This window comes from Oncorhynchus mykiss, unplaced genomic scaffold (assembly GCF_013265735.2).
Source record: "Oncorhynchus mykiss isolate Arlee unplaced genomic scaffold, USDA_OmykA_1.1 un_scaffold_130, whole genome shotgun sequence".
NCBI lineage: Eukaryota > Metazoa > Chordata > Actinopteri > Salmoniformes > Salmonidae > Oncorhynchus > Oncorhynchus mykiss.
The window spans coordinates 920,001-938,935 of NW_023493663.1; the positions used below are offsets into that span (position 1 = coordinate 920,001).

At 46.1% G+C, this 18,935-nt stretch overlaps 2 protein-coding genes across 3 annotated transcripts in view; both read right to left on the reverse strand.

The window, feature by feature from the left end:
* LOC110513976 (protein flightless-1 homolog) overlaps positions 1 to 17,949 on the reverse strand; it is a 59,788-nt gene extending 41,839 nt beyond the window's left edge. Inside the window, exons 1-11 of the mRNA XM_036972285.1 lie at positions 17,448 to 17,949; positions 13,776 to 13,886; positions 11,231 to 11,302; positions 11,061 to 11,141; positions 10,510 to 10,595; positions 7,656 to 7,817; positions 7,091 to 7,194; positions 6,072 to 6,247; positions 1,378 to 1,535; positions 514 to 598; positions 170 to 317 (exon numbers count right to left, since the gene is read on the reverse strand). Coding sequence (XP_036828180.1) covers positions 170 to 317; positions 514 to 598; positions 1,378 to 1,535; positions 6,072 to 6,247; positions 7,091 to 7,194; positions 7,656 to 7,817; positions 10,510 to 10,595; positions 11,061 to 11,141; positions 11,231 to 11,302; positions 13,776 to 13,886; positions 17,448 to 17,510 — 1,246 coding nt within the window. The 5' untranslated portion in view covers positions 17,511 to 17,949. The remainder of the gene's footprint in view (positions 1 to 169; positions 318 to 513; positions 599 to 1,377; positions 1,536 to 6,071; positions 6,248 to 7,090; positions 7,195 to 7,655; positions 7,818 to 10,509; positions 10,596 to 11,060; positions 11,142 to 11,230; positions 11,303 to 13,775; positions 13,887 to 17,447) is intronic.
* Positions 17,950 to 18,096: 147 nt separating this feature from the next.
* The window catches only part of LOC110512919 (DNA topoisomerase 3-alpha), a 46,106-nt gene continuing 45,267 nt past the window's right edge, over positions 18,097 to 18,935 (reverse strand). Inside the window, exons 19-20 of one of the 2 annotated variants that reach the window (XR_005041769.1) lie at positions 18,478 to 18,864; positions 18,097 to 18,445 (exon numbers count right to left, since the gene is read on the reverse strand). Coding sequence is in view for 1 of the 2 variants with exons in the window: in XM_036972286.1 (XP_036828181.1) it covers positions 18,707 to 18,864 (158 nt within the window). In the remaining variant the exon portion in view is untranslated. Of the gene's footprint in view, positions 18,865 to 18,935 lie in introns of both variants that reach the window. The other variant, XM_036972286.1, reaches the window with a different exon arrangement.

Genomic DNA, 18,935 nt, shown 5'->3' on the forward strand with positions numbered 1-18,935 from the left:
CACACACAAAATGTATTGAGCGTTTCTAAAGCAAGTCAGTGCATTTCTCTGTCTGGTCCACAGACAGGTCTGGATGGACAGTGTATCAGTGTGTAGCAGTGGGGGGGGGAAATTTCACCTTCCTCAGACCAACCTCTCCCAGACCCACCTACCCAGGACCTAGACCCACCTCCCCCTGCAGCAGATATTACAGCAGGGGATGCTCCAGCCAGTCTCAGTTGGTTCTGAAGAGAGAAGTCGATGTTGTACCACTCTGCTGTCCTGTCCACCGGCTTGGGAGGCATCACCAGGTTGGGGTTCTCACGTACATCTAGGACCTAGAACACACACAGAGGAGAGAACACTTACAACCTAGAACATCTAAAACCTAGAACAGAACATCTAGAACATTTTGAACCTAGAACACAGGGTAGAATGTCTAGAACCTAGAACACAGGGCAAAACACCTAGAACATTTAGAGCCTAGAACACAGGGCAGAACATCTAGAATCTAGAACAGAGGATAGTGTGTACCTCTAGGTCGACGAGGAAGTGGATGGCTTCAGGAAGAGTCACCAGACGATTCTTATTCAGAACCAACTTCTTCAGCTTCCCACACCTACACAACAACAACAACAACAAGTTGATCCACTACACAGCAGGTACGGTCCAAATCATCAAAACATGTCACAAAATGGCATCATGAAATACCGGCTGGGAAGCATGCGGACGCCTTAAGTGTGTGTCTACCTACAGAGTCCCTCAGGTATGACGTGAGGTACCCACCTACAGAGTCCCTCGGGTATGACGTGAGGTACCCACCTACAGAGTCCCTCGGGTATGACGTGAGGTACCCACCTACAGAGTCCCTCGGGTATGACGTGAGGTACCCACCTACAGAGTCCCTCGGGTATGACGTGAGGTACCCACCTACAGAGTCCCTCGGGTATGACGTGAGGTACCCACCTACAGAGTCCCTCGGGTATGACGTGAGGTACCCACCTACAGAGTCCCTCGGGTATGACGTGAGGTACCCACCTACGGAGTCCCTCGGGTATGACGTGAGGTACCCACCTACAGAGTCCCTCGGGTATGACGTGAGGTACCCACCTACAGAGTCCCTCGGGTATGACGTGAGGTACCCACCTACAGAGTCCCTCAGGTATGAGGTGATGTACCCACCTACAGAGTCCCTCGGGTATGACGTGAGGTACCCACCTACAGAGTCCCTCAGGTATGACGTGAGGTACCCACCTACAGAGTCCCTCGGGTATGACGTGAGGTACCCACCTACAGAGTCCCTCAGGTATGACGTGAGGTACCCACCTACAGAGTCCCTCGGGTATGACGTGAGGTACCCACCTACAGAGTCCCTCGGGTATGACGTGAGGTACCCACCTACAGAGTCCCTCGGGTATTAGTTCCAGGTTGTTGTTAGCAGCCATGAACTCCTGCAGACTGGATAACTTCCCCACGCCAGACGGAACTCCATCGAAGTCCAGCTTGTTACTGTTCACATAAAGCTTCTTCAACTTCCCCAGCTTACAGATAGCAGACTGGAGAGAGACAGAGACAGAGGGTGCAGTTTAAGTCCAAACCTGTTTGACGTCTACGAGCAGTGTTGTTGGACCCATCTGCAGCCCCTGAACTCACCCTCAAAGATGAGGTCAGAATGCTGCTCTACCCAGATGAGCTACTGTCCCCAACAGATCAGATGACCTACTGTCCCCAACAGATCAGATTACCTACTGTCACCAACAGATCAGATGACCTACTGTCCCCAACAGATCAGATGACCTACTGTCCCCAACAGATCAGATTACCTACTGTCCCCAACAGATCAGATGACCTACTGTCCCCAACAGATCAGATTACCTACTGTCCCCAACAGATCAGATGACCTACTGTCACCAACAGATCAGATGACCTACTGTCACCAACAGATCAGATGACCTACTGTCCCCAACAGATCAGATGACCTACTGTCACCAACAGATCAGATGACCTACTGTCCCCAACAGATCAGATGACCTACTGTCCCCAACAGATCAGATGACCTACTGTCCCCAACAGATCAGATGACCTACTGTCCCCAACAGATCAGATGACCTACTGTCCCCAACAGATCAGATGACCTACTGTCCCCAACAGATCCAGGTCTATCCAGATGACCTACTGTCACCAACAGATCAGATGCCCTACTGTCCCCAACAGATCAGATGACCTACTGTCACCAACAGATCCAGGTCTACCCAGATTAGCTACTGTCCCCAACAGATCAGATGACCTACTGTCCCCAACAGATCAGATGACCTACTGTCCCCAACAGATCAGATGACCTACTGTCCCCAACAGATCAGATGACCTACTGTCCCCAACAGATCAGATGACCTACTGTCCCCAACAGATCAGATGACCTACTGTCCCCAACAGATCAGATGACCTACTGTCACCAACAGATCAGATGACCTACTGTCACCAACAGATCCAGGTCTACCCAGATGACCTACTGTCACCAACAGATCAGATGACCTACTGTCCCCAACAGATCCAGGTCTACCCAGATGACCTACTGTCCCCAACAGATCCAGGTCTACCCAGATGACCTACTGTCCCCAACAGATCCAGGTCTATCCAGATGACCTACTGTCACCAACAGATCAGATGACCTACTGTCCCCAACAGATCAGATGACCTACTGTCCCCAACAGATCAGGGTCTACCCAGATGACCTACTGTCCCCAACCGATCCAGGTCTACCCAGATGAGCTACTGTCCCCAACCGATCCAGGTCTACCCAGATGAGCTACTGTCCCCAACCGATCCAGGTCTATCCAGATGACCTACTGTCCCCAACAGATCAGATGACCTACTGTCCCCAACAGATCAGATGACCTACTGTCCCCAACAGATCCAGGTCTATCCAGATGACCTACTGTCCCCAACAGATCAGATGCCCTACTGTCCCCAACAGATCAGATGACCTACTGTCACCAACAGATCCAGGTCTACCCAGATTAGCTACTGTCCCCAACAGATCAGATGACCTACTGTCACCAACAGATCAGATGACCTACTGTCCCCAACAGATCAGATGACCTACTGTCCCCAACAGATCAGATGACCTACTGTCACCAACAGATCAGATGACCTACTGTCACCAACAGATCAGATGACCTACTGTCACCAACAGATCCAGGTCTACCCAGATGACCTACTGTCACCAACAGATCCAGGTCTATCCAGATGACCTACTGTCACCAACAGATCCAGGTCTACCCAGATGACCTACTGTCCCCAACAGATCAGATGAGCTACTGTCCAACAGATCCAGGTCTATCCAGATGACCTACTGTCACCAACAGATCCAGGTCTACCCAGATGACCTACTGTCCCCAACAGATCAAGGTCTACCCAGATGACCTACTGTCCCCAACAGATCAGGAAAACAACCTCACACTCAACGTCAACAAAACTAAGGAGATGATTGTGGACTTCAGGAAACAGCAGAGGGAACACCCCCCTATCCACATCGATGGAACAGTAGTGGAGAGGGTAGCAAGTTTTAAGTTCCTCGGCATACACATCACAGACAAACTGAATTGGTCCACTCACACAGACAGCATCGTGAAGAAGGCGCAGCAGCGCCTCTTCAACCTCAGGAGGCTGAAGAAATTCGGCTTGTCACCAAAAGCACTCACAAACTTCTACAGATGCACAATCGAGAGCATCCTGGCGGGCTGTATCACCGCCTGGTATGGCAACTGCACCGCCCTCAACCGTAAGGCTCTCCAGAGGGTAGTGAGGTCTGCACAACGCATCACCGGGGGCAAACTACCTGCCCTCCAGGACACCTACACCACCCGATGTCACAGGAAGGCCATAAAGATCATCAAGGACATCAACCACCCGAGCCACTGCCTGTTCACCCCGCTATCATCCAGAAGGCGAGGTCAGTACAGGTGCATCAAAGCTGGGACCGAGAGACTGAAAAACAGCTTCTATCTCAAGGCCATCAGACTGTTAAACAGCCACCACTAACACTGAGTGGCTGCTGCCAACACACTGACACTGACTCAACTCCAGCCACTTTAATAATGGGAATTGATGGGAAATGATGTAAATATATCACTAGCCACTTTAAACAATGCTACCTTATATAAATGTTACTTACCCTACATTATTCATCTCATACGCATACGGATATACTGTACTCTATAGCATCGACGGTATCCTTATGTAATACATGTATCACTAGCCACTTTATACTATACTATGCCACTTTGTTTACATACTCATCTCATTTGTACATACTGTACCCGATACCATCTACTGTATCTTGCCTATGCTGCTCTGTACCATCACTCATTCATATATCCTTATGTACATATTCTTTATCCCCTTACACTGTGTACAAGACAGTAGTTTTGGAATTGTTAGTTAGATTACTGGTTATTACTGCATTGTCGGAACTAGAAGCACAAGCATTTCGCTACACTCGCATTAACATCTGCTAACCATGTGTATGTGACAAATAAAATTTGATTTGATTTGATTTGATTTGAGATCCAGGTCTACCCAGATGACCTACTGTCCCTAACAGATCAAGGTCTACCCAGATGACCTACTGTCACCAACAGATCCAGGTCTACCCAGATGACCTACTGTCCCCAACAGATCCAGGTCTACCCAGATGACCTACTGTCCCCAACAGATCCAGGTCTACCCAGATGACCTACTGTCACCAACAGATCCAGGTCTATCCAGATGACCTACTGTCACCAACAGATCAGATGCCCTACTGTCCCCAACAGATCCAGGTCTATCCAGATGACCTACTGTCACCAACAGATCAGATGACCTACTGTCCCCAACAGATCCAGGTCTACCCAGATGACCTACTGTCCCCAACAGATCCAGGTCTACCCAGATGACCTACTGTCCCCAACAGATCCAGGTCTACCCAGATGACCTACTGTCACCAACAGATCAGATGCCCTACTGTCCCCAACAGATCCAGGTCTATCCAGATGACCTACTGTCCCCAACAGATCAGATGACCTACTGTCCCCAACAGATCAGATGACCTACTGTCCCCAACAGATCAGGGTCTACCCAGATGAGCTACTGTCCCCAACCGATCCAGGTCTACCCAGATGAGCTACTGTCCCCAACCGATCCAGGTCTACCCAGATGAGCTACTGTCCCCAACCGATCCAGGTCTACCCAGATGAGCTACTGTCACCAACAGATCCAGGTCTACCCAGATGAGCTACTGTCACCAACAGATCCAGGTCTACCCACATGACCTACTGTCCCCAATAGATCCAGGTCTACCCAGATTACCTACTGTCACCAATAGATCAGATGACCTACTGTCACCAACAGATCAAGGTCTACATGTCCAACTACCTGGGACAGGAAATACCATGGTTGAACGTGTCCAACTACCTGGGACAGGAAACACCACGGTTGAACATGTCCAACTACCTGGGACAGGAAACACCATGGTTGTCCTGGGACAACCAGTGCCTCTAAAATTGATTAAAATGGGGTGGTGGAAACTGATCTGCACTTCCTAACCTCCTGCCAAATACCTCCTGCCAAATACCTCCTGCCAAATACATGACCATATTAGAGACACACGATTACACAGACACAAAGAATTAGAAAACAAATCCAACATTGATAAACTCCCATATCTGTTAGGTCAAATACCACAAATGCGCCGTCACAGCAGCACGATGTGTGGCCCGTTGCCATGAGAACAGGGAAACCAGTGGAGAACAAACAACATTGTAAATACAACCCATAATTATCTGTTCATTTATCTTCCCCCACTATTCATACTACAACTATTTTCACATTGCTAAAACACTGTACAAAGCTGATTATATAAACCTTGAAAAGTCTATCTTATGGAAAACCTGTTCTGAGTGTTATGTTTATATAGCAGGGCGTGCATCAGGGGGGTTATAACATGTTAGAAAGGGTCGTACCATAGCTAAGTACAAGGGATTATAATGTGTATTAGGGTGTTATAATGTCAGAGAGAGACAGAGAGAGAGAGAGAGAGAGAGAGATGTTCTTACAGGCAGTGATGTGAGTTGGTTCCTGCTGAGGTTGAGTGTCTCTAGCTGAGTCCATTGGTCGATGCAGAGGGAGAGCTCTGAGATCTGATTGGAGGAGAGGTTGAGACGCTTCAGACTGCTCAGCGTATAGAGACACTCAGGAACCCGACTCAGGTCGTTGAAGGACAGGTCCACGTCTAAGGAGAGACCACATAAAGGACATTCATTTCCTGACTTTAGTCTTGGCTTGGGTGTGGTTACCTGCCAGGTGTGTGTGTGTGTGTTACCTGCCAGGTGTGTGTGTGTGTGTGTGTGTGTGTTACCTGCCAGGTGTGTGTGTGTGTGTGTGTGTGTGTGTGTGTGTGTGTGTGTGTGTGTGTGTGTTACCTGCCAGGTGTGTGTGTGTGTGTGTTACCTGCCAGGTGTGTGTGTGTGTACCTGCCAGGTGTGTGTGTGTGTGTGTGTGTTACCTGCCAGGTGTGTGTGTGTGTGTGTTACCTGCCAGGTGTGTGTGTGTGTGTGTGTGTGTGTTACCTGCCAGGTGTGTGTGTGTGTGTGTGTGTTACCTGCCAGGTGTGTGTGTGTGTGTTACCTGCCAGGTGTGTGTGTGTGTGTGTTACCTGCCAGGTGTGTGTGTGTGTGTGTTACCTGCCAGGTGTGTGTGTGTGTGTGTGTGTGTGTGTGTGTGTGTGTGTGTGTGTGTGTGTGTGTTACCTGCCAAGTAAGTGTGTGTGTGTGTGTGTGTGTTACCTGCCAAGTAAGTGTGTGTGTGTGTGTGTGTTACCTGCCAGGTGTGTGTGTGTTACCTGCCAGGTGTGTGTGTGTGTGTGTGTGTTACCTGCCAGGTGTGTGTGTGTGTGTGTGTGTGTGTGTGTGTGTGTGTGTGTGTGTGTGTGTGTGTGTGTGTGTGTGTGTGTGTGTGTGTGTGTTACCTGCCAAGTGTGTGTGTGTGTGTGTTACCTGCCAAGTGTGTGTGTGTGTGTTACCTGCCAGGTGTGTGTGTGTGTGTGTTACCTGCCAGGTGTGTGTGTGTGTGTTACCTGCCAGGTGTACCAGTCCCTCCAGACTGGTAGGCATGTTGCTCTGGGTTCTCTGGGTGCTCCTCAGGTGGAGAGTCTGGAGGGCCACCATGGCTGGCAGCTGGCTGCTCACACACAGGAGGACTTAGAAAGCTTCGTACCATAGCTGGGCGTGCATCAGGGGGTTATAATGTGTATTAAGGTGTTATAAACCTTCATATTATAGCTGGGCGTGCATCAGGGGGTTATAAACCTTCATATTATAGCTGGGCGTGCATCAGGGGGTTATAAACCTTCATATTATAGCTGGGCGTGCATCAGGGGGTTATAAAGTGTATTAAGGTGTTATAATGTGTTATAATGCTTGGTACCATAGCTGGGCGTGCATTCTTCAGATGGTTATAATGTGTTATAATGCTTGGTACCATAGCTGGGCGTGCATTCAAATCAAATCAAATGTATTTATATAGCCCTTCGTACATCAGCTGATATCTCAAAGTGCTGTACAGAAACCCAGCCTAAAACCCCAAACAGCAAGCAATGCAGGTGTAGAAGCACGCTTATAATGTGTTATAATGCTTCGTACCGTAGCTGGGCGTGCATCAGGGGATTGTTGTTTAGGATGAGGGTCTGCAGGTGGACGAGGCGTCTCATCTGAGGGGGGAGGCTGTCCAGCTTGTTGTCACTCAGGTCCAGGTACAGCAGGTCAGTCAGGTTGATGAACAACTGGTTAGGGATGGCATCGATGCTGGGAGGAGGAGGAGGGTCGGTATTAGGTTATAAGGCAGGTTGATGAACAACTGTTTAGGGACGGCATCGATGCTGGGAGGAGGAGGGTCGGTATTAGGTTATAAGGCAGGTTAATGAACAACTGGTTAGGGACGGCATCGATGCTGGGAGGAGGAGGAGGGTCGGTATTAGGTTATAAGGCAGGTTGATGAACAACTGGTTAGGGACGGCATCGATGCTGGGAGGAGGAGGAGGAGGGTCGGTATTAGGTTATAAGGCAGGTTGATAAACAACTGGTTAGGGACGGCATCGATGCTGGGAGGAGGAGGAGGGTCGGTATTAGGTTATAAGGCAGGTTGATGAACAACTGGTTAGGGATGGCATCGATGCTGGGAGGAGGAGGAGGGGGGGTCGGTATTAGGTTATAAGGCAGGTTGATAAACAACTGGTTAGGGATGGCATCGATGCTGGGAGGAGGAGGGTCGGTATTAGGTTATAAGGCAGGTTGATGAACAACTGGTTAGGGATGGCATCGATGCTGGGAGGAGGAGGGTCGGTATTAGGTTATAAGGCAGGTTGATAAACAACTGGTTAGGGACGGCATCGATGCTGGGAGGAGGAGGGTTGGTATTAGGTTATAAGGCAGGTTGATAAACAACTGGTTAGGGATGGCATCGATGCTGGGAGGAGGAGGAGGGTCGGTATTAGGTTATAAGGCAGGTTGATAAACAACTGGTTAGGGATGGCATCGATGCTGGGAGGAGGAGGAGGGTCGGTATTAGGTTATAAGGCAGGTTGATAAACAACTGGTTAGGGACGGCATCGATGCTGGGAGGAGGAGGAGGGTCGGTATTAGGTTATAAGGCAGGTTGATGAACAACTGGTTAGGGATGGCATCGATGCTGGGAGGAGGAGGAGGGTCGGTATTAGGTTATAAGGCAGGTTGATAAACAACTGGTTAGGGACGGCATCGATGCTGGGAGGAGGAGGAGAATAATCTATGATACGGTGCCTTCGGAAAGTATTCAGACCCCTTGACTTTTTTCACGTTACAGACTTATTTTCAAATGAATTAAATTGTTTTTTTCCACCTAATCGATCTACACACAATACCCCATAATGACAAAAGCAAAAACTGGTTTTTATTCATGTTTGCTAATTTTTACAAATAAAAACACTGAAATATCACATATACATAGGTATTCTGACCCTTTACTCAGTACTTTGTTGAAGCACCTTTGGCAGCGATTACAGCCTCAAGTCTTCTTGGGTATGGTTCTACAAGCTTGGCACACCTGTATTTGGGGAGTTTCTCCCATTCTTCTCTGCAGATCCTCTCAAGCTCTGTCAGGTTGGATGGGGAGCATTGCTGCACAGATATTTTCAGGTCTCTCCAGAGATGTTCGATCGGGTTCAAGTTTGGGCTCTGGCTGGGCCACTCAAGGACATTCAGAGACTTGTCTCGAAGCCACTCCTTTGTTGTCTTGGCTGTGTGCTTAGGGTCGTTGTCCTGTTGGAAGGTGAACCTTCGACCCCAGTCTGAGGTCTGGAGCAGGTTTACATCAAGATCTCTTTGTACTTTTCTCCGTTTATCTTTCCCTCCACCCTGACTAGTCTCCCAGTCCCTGCTGCTGAAAAACATCCTAACAGCATGATGCTGCCACCACCATGCTTCACTGTAAGGATGGTGCCAGGTTTCCTCCAGACGTGACGCTTGACATTCAGGCCAAAGAGAATCCAGTTGTAGAAACATCTCAAAGATGATCAACGGAAACAGGAAGCACTTGAGCTTCATTTCCCGTCTCATAGCAAAGAGTCTGAATACTTATGTAAAGAAGGTATTTCATTTCTAAAAACCTGTATTCACTTTGTCCTTATAGGGCATTGTGACGTCATTATAGGGTATTGTGATGTCATTATAGGGTATTGTGATGTCATTATAGGGTATTGTGATGTCATTATAGGGTATTGTGTGTAAGAGAAAATAATATTTAATCAATTTTAAAATAAGGCTGTAACGTAACAAAATGTGGAAAAAGTCAAAGGGTCTGAATACTTTCTGAAGGCACTGTATGTATGATATTTATTATTATTTATTTATATTCTGTTATAGCTTAAGTTATAAGGCCTGTTAGTGACCTGTTATAACATAATATAAGAGGTTCTACCTGTTGTGGCTGAGGTTGTTATTAGAGGTTATAAGGCCTGTTAGTCACCTGCTAGAGGTTATAAGGCCTGTTAGTCGCCTGTTATTAGAGGTTATAAGGCCTGTTAGTCACCTGTTATAACATATTATAAGAGGTTCTACCTGTTGTGGCTGAGGTTGTTAGTAGAGGTTATAAGGCCTGTTAGTCACCTGCTAGAGGTTATAAGGCCTGTTAGTCGCCTGTTAGTAGAGGTTATAAGGCCTGTTAGTCACCTGCTAGAGGTTATAAGGCCTGTTAGTCGCCTGTTAGTAGAGGTTATAAGGCCTGTTACTGACCTGTTATAACATATTATAAGAGGTTCTACCTGTTGTGGCTGAGGTTGTTATTAGAGGTTATAAGGCCTGTTAGTCACCTGCTAGAGGTTATAAGGCCTGTTAGTGACCTGCTAGAGGTTATAAGGCCTGTTAGTCGCCTGTTAGTAGAGGTTATAAGGCCTGTTAGTCACCTGCTAGAGGTTATAAGGCCTGTTAGTCGCCTGTTATTAGAGGTTATAAGAGGTTCTACCTGTTGTGGCTGAGGTTGAGCACCAGCATGTTCTTGGAGTTCTCCAGGTCTCGGGGGATCTCAGTCAGCTGGTTGAAGCTCAGGTCCTGGAGAACACAGAATAACATAGAACATCAGTAGAACATCAGTAGATTCACATAGAACATCAGTAGAATGTTGAATAACATACAAAACAGATCATGAACAGACTGTTCTATGATTAATGGGCAATTACCACAGACTTTATCTGGAGAGAGATGGAGACAGAAGAATATCTCGAAAGAAAGAAAGAGATGGAGACAGAAGGATATCTGGAAAGAAAGAGAGAGATGGAGAGAAGGATATCGCGAAAGAAAGAGAGATGGAGACAGAAGGATATCTGGAAAGAAAGAGAGAGATGGAGAGAAGAATATCTGGAAAGAAAGAGAGATGGAGAGAAGGATATCTCGAAAGAAAGAAAGAGATGGAGAGAAGGATATCTCGAAAGAGAGACACACAGACAGACAGCTCTCCTCACCAGGACTGAGGTCGTCCAGACAGACAGACACAGACAGACAGACAGATCTCCTCACCAGGACTGAGAGGTCATCCAGCTGAAAGATGTCATCAGGAACTCCAGAGTTCTTCAGGTTGTTGGCCCGGGCAACCACCGCCTTAAATACATGAAACAAAGTTGACCTTTCCACACCTGAACCCATCTCAGAAAGCGAGAGTGTGTGTGTGTGTGTGTGTGTATAGTTACCCTGAGGTTCGGCAGGCTGGACAGTTCTCCATGTAGAGTAGTCAGGCTGTTGTGACTCACAGACAGATGTTCCTGAGGACAGATCGACAGTACAGAGTTCATACACACAGAGGCGCACACACGCACACTGAGGCACACACACACACACACACACACACACACTGAGGCGCACACACACACACACAACGTTGAGGAACTAATCATTCTCAATAGATATAAAAACAGACTTCATTTACTTGCTGATTGAGGTGAGGAAAACCTTCTCATTAGTGGTGGAGAGTTGAGCCAAATCAGAAGAACTATCAGATCCCAAAACGGACACATTTATAAACCTGCTTCTATGTGTAATCAGGGCCAGGTAGTATATAGGTCTACTTCCATGTGTAATCAGGTAGTCTATAGGTCTACTTCTATGTGTAATCAGGTAGTCTATAGGTCTACTTCTATGTGTAATCAGGTAGTCTATAGGTCTACTTCTATGTGTAATCAGGTAGTATATAGGTCTACTTCTATGTGTAATCAGGTAGTCTATAGGTCTACTTCTATGTGTAATCAGGTAGTCTATAGGTCTACTTCAAATCAAATCAAATCATCAAATCAAATTTTATTCTATGTGTAATCAGGGCCAGGTAGTCTATAGGTCTACTTCTATGTGTAATCAGGTAGTCTATAGGTCTACTTCCATGTGTAATCAGGGCCAGGTAGTCTATAGGTCTACTTCTATGTGTAATCAGGTAGTCTATAGGTCTACTTCTATGTGTCATCAGGTAGTCTATAGGTCTACTTCCATGTGTAATCAGGTAGTCTATAGGTCTACTTCCATGTGTAATCAGGTAGTCTATAGGTCTACTTCCATGTGTAATCAGGTAGTCTATAGGTCTACTTCCATGTGTAATCAGGGCCAGGTAGTCTATAGGTCTACTTCCATGTGTAATCAGGTAGTCTATAGGTCTACTTCCATGTGTAATCAGGTAGTCTATAGGTCTACTTCCATGTGTAATCAGGTAGTCTATAGGTCTACTTCCATGTGTAATCAGGTAGTCTATAGGTCTACTTCCATGTGTAATCAGGTAGTCTATAGGTCTACTTCTATGTGTAATCAACACATTGACAACTCGTAAATGGAGTGAAATAAACCAACAAGTGTAGCCTAGGATGGATGTGCTCTCTGCAAACAACGTGTACGTACACTCCGACAGCGAGAACCGCAAACGACTGGAGTAGTAATATACTGAATGCATTAACAGAAATGGTAACAAAACAAACATTATAGACGAGAAATGTTGGTAACAAAACAAACATTATAGACGAGAAATGTTGGTAACAAAACAAACATTATAGACGAGAAATGTTGGTAACAAAACAAACATTATAGACGAGAAATGTTGGTAACAAAACAAACATTATAGACGAGAAATGTTGGTAACAAAACAAACATTATAGACGAGAAATGTTGGTAACAAAACAAACATTATAGACGAGAAATGTTGGTAACAAAACAAACATTATAGACGAGAAATGTTGGTAACAAAACAAACATTATAGAAGAGAAATGTTGGTAACAAAACAAACATTATAGAAGAGAAATGTTGGTAACAAAACAAACATTATAGACGAGAAATGTTGGTAACAAAACAAACATTATAGACGAGAAATGTTGGTAACAAAACAAACATTATAGACGAGAAATGTTGGTAACAAAACAAACATTATAGACGAGAAATGTTGGTAACAAAACAAACATTATAGACGAGAAATGTTGGTAACAAAACAAACATTATAGACGAGAAATGTTGGTAACAAAACAAACATTATAGAAGAGAAATGTTGGTAACAAAACAAACATTATAGAAGAGAAATGTTGGTAACAAAACAAACATTATAGACGAGAAATGTTGGTAACAAAACAAACATTATAGACGAGAAATGTTGGTAACAAAACAAACATTATAGAAGAGAAATGTTGGTAACAAAACAAACATTATAGACAAGAAATGTTGGTAACAAAACAAACATTATAGAAGAGAAATGTTGGTAACAAAACAAACATTATAGAAGAGAAATGTTGGTAACAAAACAAACATTATAGACAAGAAATGTTGGTAACAAAACAAACATTATAGACAAGAAATGTTGGTAACAAAACAAACATTATAGACAAGAAATGTTGGTAACAAAACAAACATTATAGACAAGAAATGTTGGTAACAAAACAAACATTATAGAAGAGAAATGTTGGTAACAAAACAAACATTATAGAAGAGAAATGTTGGTAACAAAACAAACATTATAGAAGAGAAATGTTGGTAACAAAACAAACATTATAGACGAGAAATGTTGGTAACAAAACAAACAGAAGATAAATGGTAATTAACAGTAAATGTACTGCTGGCAGCCTCAGCAATGGATTAGTCCCCTGAGACAGGCAACAATCAACACATGCCATAAAAAATATTTAGTAACTGCTCAACTAACAAATGGTCAGTGGACCAACAGCCTATGGACCAGTGGACTAAATGGGGTCGACACCACAGTCTGTACTCACCAGTTTCTGCAGTGCAGCCACCTCCTCTGGCAGATAACACAGGCCTGTCCTGTTGAGTTTCAGCCATCTCAGACTGCTCATAGACTTCACATGCTCAGGGAAGTAACCTCCCTGGGGGGCGGGGGGGAGGAAGAGAGAGACTGTTGATTTCACTTTTGTATATTATCTACCTCACTTTCTTTGGCAATGTTAACATGTTTCCCATGCCAATAAAGCCCCTTGAATTGAATCGAGAGAGAGAGGAAGAGAGCGAGAGAGGAAGAGGGGAAAAGGAAGCGAGGGGAAGAGAGCGAGAGAGGGGAAGAGGAAGAGAGCGAGAGAGGGGAAGAGGAAGAGAGAGGAAGAGAGAGTGAGAGAGGGGAAGAGGAAGAGAGAGGAAGAGCGAGAAACACAGACAGGGTTAGGGGCCAACCCACTACAGTGCTAGCCTGTCCCAGCTGTGCTTGGGCTCTTGCTAACCCCACTGCTGTCATTGTCAACACTAGGTCTATGTCAGGTTAACAACAGGCCAGACAGACTGGTACTCAACACTAGGTCTACGTCAGGTTAACAACAGACTGGGACTCAACACTAGGTCTATCTCAGGTTAACAACAGACTGGGACTCAACACTAGGTCTATGTCAGGTTAACAACAGACTGGGACTCAACACTAGGTCTATGTCAGGTTAACAACAGACTGGGACTCAACACTAGGTCTATGTCAGGTTAACAGACTGGGACTCAACACTAGGTCTATGTCAGGTTAACAACAGAATGGGACTCAACACTAGGTCTACATCAGGTTACCAACAGGCCAGACAGACTGGGACTCAACACTAGGTCTACGTCAGGTTAACAACAGGCCAGACAGACTGGGACTCAACACTAGGTCTATATCAGGTTAACAACAGACTGGGACTCAACACTAGGTCTATGTCAGGTTAACAACAGGCTGGGACTCAACACTAGGTCTATGTCAGGTTAACAACAGACTGGGTGGGACTCAACACTAGGTCTATGTCAGGTTAACAACAGACTGGGACTCAACACTAGGTCTACATCAGGTTACCAACAGGCCAGACTGACTGGGACTCAACATTAGGTCTATGTCAGGTTAACAACAGGCTGGGACTCAACACTAGGTCTACGTCAGGTTAACAACAGGCCAGACAGACTGGGACTCAACACTAGGTCTATGTCAGGTTAACAACAGGCCAGACAGACTGGTACTCAACACTAGGACTATGTCAGGTTAACAACAGGCCAGACAGACTGGGACTCAACACTAGGGCTATGTCAGGTTAACAACAGACAGGGACTCAACACTAGGTCTACGTCAGGTTAACAACAGGCCAGACAGACTGGGACTCAACACTAGGTCTATGTCAGGTTAACAACAGACTGGGACTCAACACTAGGTCTATGTCAGGTTAACAACAGACTGGGACTCAACACTAGGTCTATGTCAGGTTAACAACAGACTGGGACTCAACACTAGGTCTATGTCAGGTTAACAGACTGGGACTCAACACTAGGTCTATGTCAGGTTAACAACAGAATGGGACTCAACACTAGGTCTACATCAGGTTACCAACAGGCCAGACAGACTGGGACTCAACACTAGGTCTACGTCAGGTTAACAACAGGCTGGGACTCAACACTAGGTCTACGTCAGGTTAACAACAGGCCAGACAGACAGGGACTCAACACTAGGTCTATATCAGGTTAACAACAGACTGGGACTCAACACTAGGTCTATGTCAGGTTAACAACAGGCCAGACAGACTGGTACTCAACACTAGGACTATGTCAGGTTAACAACAGGCCAGACAGACTGGGACTCAACACTAGGTCTACATCAGGTTAACAACAGACTGGGACTCAACACTAGGTCTACGTCAGGTTAACAACAGACTGGGACTCAACACTAGGTCTATGTCAGGTTAACAACAGACTGGGACTCAACACTAGGTCTATGTCAGGTTAACAACAGACTGGGACTCAACACTAGGTCTACGTCAGGTTAACAACAGACTGGGACTCAACACTAGGTCTATGTCAGGTTAACAACAGACTGGGACTCAACACTAGGTCTATGCCAGGTTAACAACAGGCCAGACAGACTGGGACTCAACACTAGGTCTACGTCAGGTTAACAACAGACTGGGACTCAACACTAGGTCTATGTCAGGTTAACAACAGCACAGATCTGGGACAGACTAAACCCTAAAGAGTCAGCAGAAGCACTAAGTCTGGCAACTTAAAGAGACCCAACTACATCACAGTATTATTTTGTCATTGAGGAGACGCTCTTTATCCACAGTAACTTGACAATTAGGGTTAAGTGCCTTGCTCAAGGGCATGTCGACATAACTGTTTTTAACCTCGTCGGCTCCGGGGATTTAAACCAGTGACCTTTCGGTTACTGGGCCAACGCTCTGGACAGCTCTAGGCTATCTGCCGCCCCGATTATCAGCAGAAAATCATGAAGTGTTGTTTGTAGAAAGAGAAGCCAAGAATAACATGAGTGAGGACGTTTGAATAGTATGACATCACAACACATGCTCAGAGCCTGGTGATGTCATCTTCCCCCTGGGTGACACATGGGAGGTGGGGGGGGGGGAACCTAAACTAGACAAGCAGAAATACTTCTCAGCTGTGTTGCCTGACCATGTTAACTTAAACATCTACCGGGACAGATACATAAATAATAAGCAGTATCTGCTTCACACAGCTAGTTAGCTACAGTCCGACCAGTCCCACAGCTAGTTAGCTACAGTCCGACCAGTCCCACAGCTAGTTAGCTACAGTCCGACCAGTCCCACAGCTAGTTAGCTACAGTCCGACCAGTCCCACAGCTAGTTAGCTACAGTCCGACCAGTCCCACAGCTAGTTAGCTACAGTCCGACCAGTCCCACAACTAGTTAGCTACAGTCCGACCAGTCCCACAGCTAGTTAGCTACAGTCCGACCAGTCCCACAGCTAGTTAGCTACAGTCCCACCAGTCCCACAGCTAGTTAGCTACAGTCCGACCAGTCACACAGCTAGTTAGCTACAGTCCCACCAGTCCCACAACTAGTTAGCTACAGTCCGACCAGTCCCACAGCTAGTTAGCTACAGTCCGACCAGTCCCACAGCTAGTTAGCTACAGTCCGACCAGTCACACAGCTAGTTAGCTACAGTCCCAAAGCTAGTTAGCTACAGTCCCAAAGCTAGTTAGCTACAGTCCCACAGCTAGTTAGCTACAGTCCCACAGCTAGTTAGCTACAGTCCCAAAGCTAGTTAGCTACAGTCCCACAGCTAGTTAGCTACAGTCCCACAGCTAGTTAGCTACAGTCCCACAGCTAGTTAGCTACAGTCCCACAGCTAGTTAGCTACAATCCCACAGCTAGTTAGCTACAATCCCACAGCTAGTTAGCTAGTCCCACAGCTAGTTAGCTACAGTCACACAGCTAGTTAGCTACAGTCTGACCAGTCCCACAGCTAGTTAGCTAGTCCCACAGCTAGTTAGCTACAGTCACACAGCTAGTTAGCTACAGTCACACAGCTGGCTAACGCCCTGGTAGTGTTCCTGTTTTGGTTAGCACGTCGTTAGCTACCAGGCTGCTAACTAACTGCCTGTCGTTTACCTGTCACGAATAATGGTCCGGAAAGGTAAAATATAACCGTGTTTATTGTTATTGTTGTCTTACTTTGAAGTCGTTTCCAGATAGGTCTACCCCCCGGATAAAAGGAAGGACTCCGGTGGCAGCCATTTGTGCTTCGGGAAACCGTCCGTCCGTCGCTGCCGAGTCTCTGTTGGTGTTTGGTTTATCAGGCGGAGCGGAGACACTGGTTACCACAGCCACAAAGTCAGAAACAGCTCCTTTATCTTCTTAAAATTGGATTTTAAACCTTACTCACACTGGGAATCTTACGCCTAAGATTATTAAATTAAGGCATATTTTTGTTTTCATTAATTTTTGCGATTATAGCCAACTATGTGGCAGTGGTAACTTGACTTTGTGGGTGTGGTAATTAGTGGAAACCCTGGTGAAGGATCCTGCTTTTGTCAAATGAACGTAATATTTGACTTTTCGCAGCAGGTTTAGGAAAATTAAGTTAAGGAAAAGGGTTAGCTAAAATGAGAAACATTTGACAGAACAGCTGCTGGGACCGGAAACACCCTGGCGGCCTGGGAACGGAACAGCCCTCCGGGGGAGGTGCGCCCGGTTCAACCATAGAAACTTGACTAACGCGCTGAAGTCAATCAATCAGTAATGACGTGGTCACGATCAAAGATATTCTAGTTTCACCTATTCCTCTCTGCTATGATCTAATCAATAAAAACACCCATTTCCATTCCATTTAATTAGTTTTTACACAGGTCCTTCCTACTGTAACTTAGTAAATATTCATCAACACAAGGGAGATATTTTAGAGGCACTCGTCAGACAGAATACAGGACACCAAATTGCTGGGAACAGTGATTTCATATAAACATCCAAAAATACCAGTATTAATCTCACCTTTCTCCCGTCTGGCTCCTCCCAGCTGGTACTTGGATTTACAATTCTATTCTTTACGCCAGTGTTACATATTGGGGACAAATTACCATTCAAATCCATTATTTTATTTCTCTGTAAAATATTGATCTATTCTCCATGTCATATAAATGCAGTTTCTCTGTCAGAGGTGAGAGACAGGCAGACTGAACCCGGTCCCACTCCACTCCTGGCCCAAATGAACCCTGGTTTAACACCTCTAGAAGCTGACCTCTGGTCCGTTTGGGATCCCCTCCTGATGTTTAGGGTTAAGGGGCGAGTTGAAGGTAAACTGATTCTAGTTCTGTGTTTATATCAACAACATCCACCGCTGAGCTTCCTGGTCACATCAGAGTTCAGAGGTCAGGGACAAGGTCACACGGGGGTCAGAGCATCTCCATGGCAGCAGTGGGATCAGGGGTTAAAGGTCAGCGCTGAGGACAGGTGACACGTGTGTGTCCAGGCATGTGACAGATGCCACAGGTACGGGGCTTCCTGGTAGCGGGGGGTTTGGTGGTGGGGGGGGCTCCTCCTCCCCCAGTCTCCCTCCCCCTCTTCCCCCAGTCTCCCCCTCCAGAACCTGAACCTGGTAGAGACACAGACAGAGGTAAGCAATGGGGGGTGGGTGTATGTGTCTGCATGTGTGTGTTACAGTGG